This window comes from Helianthus annuus, chromosome 4 (genome assembly GCF_002127325.2).
Source record: "Helianthus annuus cultivar XRQ/B chromosome 4, HanXRQr2.0-SUNRISE, whole genome shotgun sequence".
Taxonomy (NCBI): domain Eukaryota; kingdom Viridiplantae; phylum Streptophyta; class Magnoliopsida; order Asterales; family Asteraceae; genus Helianthus; species Helianthus annuus.
Window position 1 is genome coordinate 94,427,244 of NC_035436.2, and position 11,214 is coordinate 94,438,457.

General features: G+C 40.4%; 2 protein-coding genes across 2 annotated transcripts; one reads left to right on the plus strand and one right to left on the minus strand.

Annotated features, from left to right (window-relative positions):
- Positions 1–741: 741 nt before the first annotated feature.
- LOC110933285 lies at positions 742–1,512 on the minus strand. The gene has a single exon (XM_022176515.1). It carries the CDS (start codon positions 1,510–1,512, stop codon positions 742–744), a length of 771 nt encoding a protein of 256 aa, XP_022032207.1.
- A 327-nt stretch (positions 1,513–1,839) lies between these two features.
- On the plus strand, positions 1,840–2,487 carry LOC110933284. Its single transcript, XM_022176514.1, has one exon. The coding sequence runs from the start codon at positions 1,840–1,842 to the stop codon at positions 2,485–2,487; it is 648 nt and encodes a 215-aa protein (XP_022032206.1).
- Positions 2,488–11,214: the final 8,727 nt, after the last annotated feature.

An 11,214-nucleotide genomic window follows, 5' to 3' on the forward strand; every position in this document is an offset into this window, starting at 1 on the left:
TAAAGTTAATTACACATGCCCGCGACATGTCTTTGAGTGTCTGGGTTGTTTGCTCATTCTGACCATATCGGGAGTATTCATGTCTAGACGTGAGCCGCAGGATTTGTGTACTGCCTGCCACACATCGAGTATAGATGTAGATCACAATCAGAGGTAATAGAAGTTGGCACTCCGTGCCTGAAACCCGCCTCTCTCAGAGAAACATTCACGAGCTGCGAAGACTCGTCAGTTTCCTTATTTACAAGAAGGTGTGCTGGTTACGTGAGACAATTGACGATCACCCAGGTGATATTGTTTCTGTTTCGAGTTTTAGGTAGACCAATGACAAAGTACATAGCAGTCTGTTCCCATTTCCATATGGGTGTTTCTGGTAGCTGACCCAAACTAGAAGGTTTCTGATTCTCCACTTTTTTTTGGGTAAAGGGTTACCCCGGTGATTCTATATATCAACAAACTTGAAAATACAAGTAGTGTGGAGAAACCCACACTAGTTCAAACATGGGACATCCCCCATGAGAATACGCCAAAAAACCAAAACAAACAGCCAAGTACCACAAAAACAAAACAACTAGACTATAATCTAGAAAAACAAGCACAACGAGAATCAGCCTCCATCATCATCCAACTTGTTGCTGTAGATTTCCCAAGATTCCAATAGTCTTCGCACCCTGTTACACTCCTTGAACTTGACTCCGATTAGCCTATAACGAATGGTTTGCAAGATTAAATTGCTCAAGACATCTAGAAGTCTTGCTGGTTCATGAACAGTCTAGCGTTTCGCTCCTGCCACACAAAATAAACGGCAGCAGCAACTATGAGCCTGCTGATAAAGTTAATCGCTGATTTAGAACTAGCCCTAGTCCCCAACCAATCAACTATAGAGTCCCATGCTGGGCCCACCGAGCTCATCCCTCCGTTGTCACGAATCTTGATCCAAACTTGAGTAGAATAACTACAGTCAAAAAACAGATGGTTGTGAGAATCAATATTCGCATAGCACAAAAGACAGCACATCATATTCATATTTTTCCTTCTCGAGAAATCCCATTGAAGTATCTTGTCTTGCGTCAAAAGCTTACGACGAATAACAAGCCACATAAAGAAAGCATGCTTTGGAATACACTGGGAGAACCAAACAAATTTAACCCAATCCACCTCCTCTGCCCGACGTCTAAGCGACTGCCAAACCTGAGTTGAAGAATGCTCAACTAACTCATTACCATCCTTCCACATAAGCTGATCAGGAGTATTAGGCACCGTATGGATACTATCCAGTTGTATTAAGACTGGAAACGTGTCCCTCCACACCACTGGCCACCTCCAAACCCCATTGACATGAATCTCCTGAACTGAAGTGTTAAGAGAAAACCCTGCATTTGAGATAGTTCTAGGAGTCAGAATATTACCAAGCGGACCCAATTGACTCCATAAATCATACCAATCTGACGTGTTACTACCATCACCCACTTTAGACCAAACATACTCTCGAATATAAGGTCTCAGCTGTAACATTTTCCGCCAACTCCAACAACTATTCGCCACCGACTTACAAATCCAAAAGCTATTACCTTTGAGACGGTACGAATGAATCCAAGCCACCTAGAGAGACTCACGTTTAACCAAAATACTCCAGATATGAGAAGTCATGAGTGCTTTATTGACATCTCCAATCCTACGGATACCTAACCCCCCCTTCGTACTTAGGAACACAGATTGTATTCCAAGACGCTTTAGCTTTACCCTTATGGAATAAACCATCCGACAACCAAAGAAAGTTTCGCATGGTATGATTTGTACCCGACTTTAATTGGATTAAATGCTCCTCACTTGACGCAAAATATGGTGGACCGTACGGTTTGGAAAGATTTGGATGGGAACCCATGCTCATTTCGGTCATCAGAAGTGTGGCACTCCATTCGGTGTAGGCAGAATCCGGTCTCGTGGGTTGATGGGGTATGGTTTTCTCAATGCATTCCAAGACATTCCTTTCACTTATGGTTGGTCATAAAGAATAAACTTAAAACCCAAGACAGGCTTGCTGCTTGGGAGGCGGGAAGTGTAACGAATTTAAACCTCATGTGTTGCCCACTTTGTAGAACCAATCGGGACTCTAGAGATCACTTGTTTTTTCAGTGTTCGTTTGCTTCAAAGGTGTGGAACGAAGTTAAGTGTATGATTCAAATGGATAACGTTGATAGCACTTGGCAATCGATAATGTCCTGGATGGAACAAAATGCAAGCTCGAAGAAGACGGAGCATGTTATATGCAAGCTGGTTATTGCGGCTGCGGCTTATTTTATATGGCAAGAGAGAAATAACTGCTTATTTTCCAATGTATCTGCTGATCAGAATGCGGTGATTGAGAGGATTAAGAAAACCGTCTGTTTACGTTTAATGGGGTTCAAATTTAGAAGACAAATGAGTATTGAGAGCCTGCTGAGGACGTGGAAGATCGGTTCTGATGAGGAGGCTAATGATCCGGGATAGCTGAATTTATTTGTTTACTCGTTTTTTGATTAGTTGTGGTCGTTTGTATTAGTTTGTTTTCTTGGATGTTTTTGGTTGTGGGCTGTGGTTCTCGTGTGTCCTAGGCGTTGGTATCTCAAGCCTAGTTGGCGTGTCCTTGTTGGGCATGCCCTTGTTCTTAATTTTCATTTATAAAATTTACCTGGGGTAATCCCTTTACCCAAAAAAAAAAGTTTCGCATTTTGGCTTCCAGCTCAAGAGTGTGATACGAGTAGGAAGGATAAACACAGAAGACCAGTAAATATGCATAGAAGAAAGAACAGAACTAATAAGCTGTAACCTGCCCGCAAAAGAAAGAAGCTTATTTTTCCAGTTAGAAATCCGCTGGTCCAATCTTTCAACAAGAACACTACAATCTTTGTATACAAGGCCAGAAGATATAAGAGGGACCCCCAAATACTTCACCAGTAACGAACCTTCAACAAAAGGCATGAAGCTTAAAATATGGTTTTTGACATGAGAGGGCACATTGCAAAAAAACCCCGTGCTTTTTTGGATACTAGGCACTAAACCAGACATATTCGTAAAATTTGAGAGAGAGTTCATGATACACTGAACTGAATTAATGTCACCTCTAGCAAATAGGAATAGGTCATCAGCAAAACACAAGTTAATGATACGTTGCTTCTCACATTTGTTGTGAAACTTGAAAGACTTATCAATTCTAGTGGCCCGTTGTAAGATGCACGTCAAAATCTCCATAACAAGTGTGAAAAGATAAGGAGATAGGGGATCACCCTGATGAAGACCACGCTTACCCTTAAAGTAGCCATAGACATTTCCATAAACACATAACGAATATGATGTTGTCGAGACACACATCATGATCCACTCCACCATCTTAATATTGAAGCTAAACCCAATCAAAACATTTTTCAGGAAGCACCAATCAACCGTATCCTAGGCTTTCTGAATGTCCACTTTAAAAGCACACCTAGGGGGGCCTGAATTTCGATTGTAATTGTGCATTAATTCTTGAGTAAGAAGAATGTTGTCTGTAATTTTCCTACCAGGAACAAACGCAGACCGATTTATACTAACAACTTGATGAAACACATCCTTTATACGGTCCACAATGATCTTGCTCACACACTTGAACAGAACATTACAACAGGCTATAGGCCAAAAATCTGTAACTGTAAGCGGAGAGGGTTTCTTCGGAACAAGGGCAATAAGAGTATGATTAATTTAGCCAAGCAATTTACCTGTGTTAAAGAAATCAAGGACTGCCATAGAAACATCATTCCCTACGATCGGCCAGGCTACATTAAAGAACACAGCAGTGAAGCCATCCGGGCCTGGAGCTTTGTCATTACCAATAGAAAACATAGTTTTCTTTACTTCTTCTACCGTAACCGGACAAATTATGTGATCAGCATCAATCGGGTACACAAATTTAGTAAAAAGTTCAGGAGTAGGATGCGTAGATAAATCATCTTGGCACCCCAGAAAGACCTCATAATGTTTAACAAAAGCATCCTGAACTGATTCACCTTCATACACCACTCCATTCGTGTCCGACACAACTTGAATTCTGCTTCGATGGTTCCTACTCTTCACGGCTGCATGAAAGAAAGCAGTGTTTGAATCACCGGCTCTCAACCATTCCATCTTAGACTTTTGCTTCAAAAATCTTTTCTCATCAAGAGAAGCAACCTGAAAATCTGAATTTAGTTTTGTCTCTAGAGTTCGAAGATCCACATTCATCGGATCCTTATCAATTTTCACCTGAATAGCATCTAATCTATCCCTTAGCTCAGCCACCTTTTTATGAAGATTACCCTGAGAGAATAGTAAAGCTCGCAAAGGACTCTTTAAAAGCTTAAGCTTTTTCACAACCCGGAACTGATGAACCCCATTAACATTCATCTCCCAACCATCCTTGACAATATTTAGGAATTCAGGTTTATGGACCAAGAAATTCGCAAATTTAAACGGCTGGCGTTTATTGGGGGCAGCTTTATTAATAGTTAGGACACATGGCGAGTGATCCGACAACCTGTAATGATGAAACACAGCCATAGCATTAGGGAAATCTGTTATAAATGATGTATTACCCATAATGCGGTCAATTTTCTTGAGAAGACCCACACCCTTCTTCAGCTTTTGGTTACACGTAAAATGGAAACCCGACTGATTTATATCCATAACTTCAATCTCCGACACACAGGCATGGAAATCATTCATACCAGTTGAAATAGAGGAAGCACCCATAGATCTATCCTCTAGATATAACACAGAGTTGAAATCACCCATAATAAGCCAAGGCTTATCACCAACCATCTGTTTATGCATAGACAAATGGGACCACAAATCTCGTCGGGTTATGTAATAGTTAGCTGCATACACCACCGAGCAAAAAAACCACTTCTTATCCTCTTTGACAAATAACTGAAGATGCATCACTTGAGAAGTTTGAGATAGAACCATTATGTCAAATATCTCCAGGTTCCAACCTATAATGATACGCGTTCCTTTATCACATATTCCTCCATTCGAAGTCCATTCTCAACGACGGAAGACTGAGTTACACACCTTACTTAGGTTATCAACATCAACATGTGACTCGAGAATTGCACAAAGGCTTAGATTACTATCCTTAACTATCTTTCGAACTTCATTCTGTTTTAGAGGGCGGTTCAACCCCCTAATATTCCAGAAGGCTAGACTAACCATTGGACACCCCCTGAGAAGGAGTGCTTGCCCCTTTTTTTTCATGTGGATTACGAGTACCTTCTACCATAAATTCGTCCGTTTTGTTATAAACTTCAACCACTTCTTCGTCATCCGACACTTGCTGATCACCACCTCCACCTTTACTAGTTTCCCCAAACTCCGGATTATTAGCACTATTTAGAACAGAAAACGGGTTTAGAGAGACAACCGAGCTTGACGGATCCGATTTATGCAGAGTTTCCTTCGGTTTTGGGCCCACCGGCCGATATTCAAACTTCGGTTTTTGCTTATTAACTGGAAAACCAGGCTTCCGAGCCACTTTCTTAGCTTGAACACCCATATACCCTTCATCATCTACAACCAGCTTCTTGTCATATCTTCTTTCATGATCAAACGACTTGTTATGCTTATCACCATTGTTTTGTTTTACCAGCTTCCTTGGTTGCTTAGGACAATGATCATCAGCATCGCCAAACACACAACATAGAGAGCACCTATGGGGGTTCCATTCATATTCTACATACATAGTCTCCTTAACATACCCATCACCTTGAAGGTCCGGAACAACCATTATTATCTCCTCTTTAAGCTTTTTGTCAGCCGACACTTCAATCAAGGCCCTTGCATAACTACTCCGACCCCAAGAATCCAGGCACATCGAAGTGGTACAAGAATCAAGAAACTTTGGTTCACCAATCGCTGTAGCAATCAAACTAAGGCCATCCTCTGTATAAGCAGCTAGAGGAACATCATGAGTTTTAACCCATTATTGAACTTTCTTCACCTTCGTTTTAACCAGCATGGTATTAGGAGTCCACTTACATAAAAACATAGGTTGAGATCTAATGATCCATGGGCCCTCATTGAGAACAGCCATCATACCCGACCCATCAGCAAACTTGAAAAAGAAAAAACCATTCGCGTTCATCATGGATTTTTGCAGCCCATACTTTTTCCAGTTATTCTTCACAAAGTAATCAACAACCGGGTAAGCGATCCGATCTCCCAAGAAATACCCATACAATGTGTTTGCTAGTTTGTCTATTACTACCCGAACAGAATCTTTCGGCAAAACCACATCACAATCCTCACGACGATCAGAACTAGCCAGGGATCTAAAATTAATTTTTCTATTGTTAGCATTTATGACCGATTCGGCATATGATATAGGCTTAACCCTGTTATCCCCCTTGTGCTGAAACAAACCATCCACATTTGAAACATCATCACTCTTTTGCTCATGCTGAATAGATCCCCGTTATCCCCCTTGCGCACAAAACACCTCAAAGCCTATTTGTAAGCTATGTAAAGGATATTTAGGGCATATTTAACTTATGATCAAGTTCCGGATTGTTTGTTACAGTTCAAATCGGCATACTTTCGTAGTTTGTAAATTTTAGTCCTTGTAAGCGAACAAACTTGATTTCGGCATACCAAACCATCCAAAACTTATTTCTAAGTTATGTAAAGGTTATTTAAGGTATGTTAAGCCTATGTCACTATTACGGAGTGTTTGTTGCATTAAACTGGTTATATTTACGCATCAGATCGCGTATAACCTTCCAGAAAGCGATTTAAGGCCCGAAATCGAACAAGAATTGACATGTGCAAATGATACACATGTTTACACAAATCCCAAGTATGAAACCCAATATTTCATTGATTTGGTTTTTGTTTGATGGTCGTAGAGGCGCAGGTGTCACAGTCTCCCCTACTTTAGGAAATTTCGTCCCGAAATTTATTCGTATGAGTCTGTCTGTGACTTTGTGTCAAATAACCCCCAGAGATATGCAAGGCATAATCCTGTCATTTCCTTAACAGACATTCTTCAGAAACGAAAATGAACGGACGGGGTCATTTTCCTCAACGAGTATTCTTCAGAAGCGGAATTGAAGGAATAAACAAACAGAGATTCATTTCCTCAACGGACAATCTTCAGAAACGAAAGTGAACAGACGGAGTCATTTTCAATGGGTGCTTCATCAGAAATGGAAATGAAAAGGATGAACAAACGGATATTCATTTCCTTAACGAATGATCTTCTGAAACGAAAATGAACGGACTGAGTCATTTTCAAGAGTTGCTTCCTCAGAAACGGAAATGAAGGAATAAACAAACAGATATTCATTTCCTCAATGGACAATCTTCAGAAACGAAAATGAACAGACAGAATCATTTTCAACGGTTGCTTCCTCAACGGAAATGAAGGAATAAACAAACGGACATTCATTTCCTCTACGGACAATCTTCAGAAACGAAAATGAACAGACGGAGTCATTTTCAACGGTTGCTTCCTCAGAAACGGAAATGAAGGAATAAACAAACGGATATTCATTTCCTCAACGGACAATCTTCAGAAACGAAAATGAACGGACGGAGTCATTTTCAACGGTTGCTTCCTCGGGAACGGAAATGAAAAGGATAAACAAACGGATATTCATTTCCTCAACGGACAATCTTCAGAAACGAAAATGAACGGACGGAGTCATTTTCAACGGTTGCTTCATCAGAAATGGAAATGAATAGGGTTAACTCTAGACACATGGCAAAACTTGCTGTGGTTTCTGTGCACTAAATTCCATAATTATGTACGCGTCCATAATTACGTGATTCCTTGCATAGTCCGCACAGTGCGTTTCATAATGTGTAGGGGAATAAAATCAAACCTGTGATGATTGTGACTAAACCACCATAGGGTCCTTTTAATTAGATCGATAAATGATCTCTTTAATTAGACCACCTATGGAGTCGTTTCAGCTAAATCATCACATGATATTCCTAACCAGATTTTTGGATCAATCTGTTTAACTAGACCACTCTAGGGGTCTAATTATGGAATAGTACTTTATAATCCAAGGGACTTAACTACAACGTAGAAGCCCAATAAGGATTTAAGGTAGTATCTTTGGGTATCCTACTATGCATTTCCTTATATGAAGATATGGAAGATTCTACGAGGATTTGGATAACAAAAATTTGGATCACACAAAAACATACATAAGCACATAATCACATAATTGTTTAACTTGACCTATAACTTGTTATTGTCTTGTCATTGATTGCTATTAACTTGACGACGATTTGAACATGGGTATTCAAGGTATACCAGGAACCCAGTCGATGGACTTCAACGTCCTCAAGCATCTATCTGAAAGATAGGAAAATCTTCCAGAATTCGATTTTTTTTATTACAAGGAATCATCACATTCGAATTAAGTTATACAACAATTAAGGACTTACGGAAATACCCTTAGGTATCCTATCAAGGATTGGGTATTCGTCCAGAGTTGTAACTTGCGCCTTATACTTCGTTTTCCTTGGAGGAAACGGGTACTTATGATTTTCGTGGAAAACGCAAGAGATCATAAGGTGGGAATTTTTTTTTTTTTTGGGGGTAGTCTATTCTTCAAGGAATACGATTCCTTGATTGTCGGTATTGTAGGGGATATGTTGTTTATACATGCAACCACATCAATATATATATTGCGATGTAAAATAAAAGATTTATTTATAAACAACAATTACAACTGTTTCATGGACCATGACTGTCACACCCCAAAATCCACCTGCGGAATATCACCGCTTGGGAGCGTGACTGACCAGGATCAAGCCACCAATCATATTGAACATGTAAATAAATAGTAATAGTTATTCATCAATACGAAAGGTGTTTATCAAAACAACATAGTTAAGTATAGCGGAAGCATTTAAGTAAACCCTAACATAAGTATTAATGTGTGAAATATCATAAGTGTTCACATAGCATTCACGATCCTTTGCCCACAACGACCTGCTCCTCCCTGTGCAAGCTCCATAAAGTACCTAAGGTCCTGCAAGGCATGCAGCAGAGAGTCAACAACTAGTTGAGCGAGTTCACAGAAAGTAAGTTCAGTAATAGAAATGGTATAGCAAGCATTGCGTTCGTTCATCTAATCATGCATCGTATTAGTTTGTTCATTGTTCATGTATAGTATTGGTTTCCATCGCGGGCCCTTTCGGCATGTATGCGAAGATTTGGGTTAATACTCCCAAATATCCTAGACTATGTATATTTGTATCGCGGCCACCCTGGCATTCCTTGCGAAGATTTATTCTCTGTAGTTCGCAGCTTCCCCGAAGCATGTGTGCGAAGATCAGTCATAATTATCGCAGCCAACCCTTGGCGTGTGTGCGAAGATCTGTTCAAGTAGGTATACTAGTCTAGCTGTATCTTATCATTTACCATCCTCACCCTGAGGACTATATCATTAGGTTCCATTAACTAAGTATGTACGTATAATTCATTCAATCCCATTCCCACCCTGGGAACCCCATGCCTTGGCTGTGTGAACTCACCTTGGGTTGCTCGGCAGATACACAAAGAGGTTTCTTGCACTAACAGTGGTCAATCACGTCCTAACAGGGTTACCATACAAGTCAGGTTTGGTTCGAGTAATACACGCATGTTTCATGTAGGCTAGCAGATAAAGAACACACACTGATCATGGCAACATACACTAACACGTTCAACAGTTAATAACGTATGCAATATTTGGACTCGCACAAGCCCAACATCCTTGTGCGGTCCACCCAATGAAGTTCAATAGCGCCCAGCCCAGTAACATAAGTAGTCAAAACATATCGGCCCAAATAAAAGTGAGCATAAGTGGCATTATGCGATCCAAGCAGACTTGTGCGTTCTGCTTGGGTTGTGCGATTCGTCATAAACCCGGCCCAAAGATTAGAAGCCCATCAGGTAAACATAAAGTCCAAACAACAATAAACAGAACTCTTGTGCGGCCCGGATAAGCTTGTGCGAATGGACACTTGGGCTGTCCGATTGGTCTTTGGACTTCCAGGCCCAACAGTACCTGGCCCAACTGTCGAACAACATGCAGCTTGTGCGATGCCGTATTTCTTGTGCGATCCAAAGGGATCTTGTACGATCCAGCTGCCTTGTGTGATCCGAGAGATCTTGTGCGATAGGCAGCCGTGTGCGATCCAAGCCTTGTACGTGTGGGCCTCTTATACAATCAAGAGACCTTGTGCGATCCGTAACAAACTTCCGAATGTCATGCAATCGGTTACAATGTTTTTAATAGTTTCCATATTTACAACAATCAATCACAGTCAATTGGTTCCAAGTTTGACAAAACAATTAACATAATTCTAATTAATTCGGTTAACATAATATCAATCAAACATGGCAATCATTCGATCAAAACAAGGCATCTATCCTTTAATCCATATGAGCCCTAATCAATTCATGAACAAGATCTTAACAATTCGAATGAACATGCAACCGATTAATCCATTATAGCCCGAATCACTAGCACACTAATATGTTAACAATACCAATCCTTCAAACTAACAATGGATCGATATCTAATCTAACCGATTCAAATCATAGCCGATTAACAAGACAAAATCAATTATCATCATGATCAACATGCCATCAAAACCCTAGTTTATCATACAAGATCATAATAGCACACATATCACAACAGAAATCATGAAACCAAAAGCAATGCACTAACCGATTCAAGGGAAGATGGGATTTATCCGAGCACAAGGACTTTCGGTGGAGGGGAATTTCTTGGCTGCCTTTGGTTCGTGAGAGAGAGAGAGAGAAGAGCTAGGGTTGTTGTGTGTATTGTGTTTTGTGACAAATAAGAGAACAACCCCTTAAGGGTGTTTGTTTGTTTACGTAGAAGAGAAGCGGGCCGGCCCATCACGGCTGCCCCTTCTGGTCCGATTTCATAAAAATACGGCCCCAAGCATGTGGGCTTGTGCGACTGTGAGTGTTGTGCGATTTGGGTTGTGTGCTAACCATACATACACGTAACACATAAAGCACATAACATTTCATAAAATCATTAAATAGTAAACTTTCACATAAGCACGTAACGTTACAAGATAAGTCTAAAGTTCGAGTTGTCACATTATCCCCAACTAAAAAGAAATTTCGTCCCGAAATTTGGTACGCACTCACTGAGGAAGCTAGGTAAGTTCAATCGTTCGTTCACTGATTTT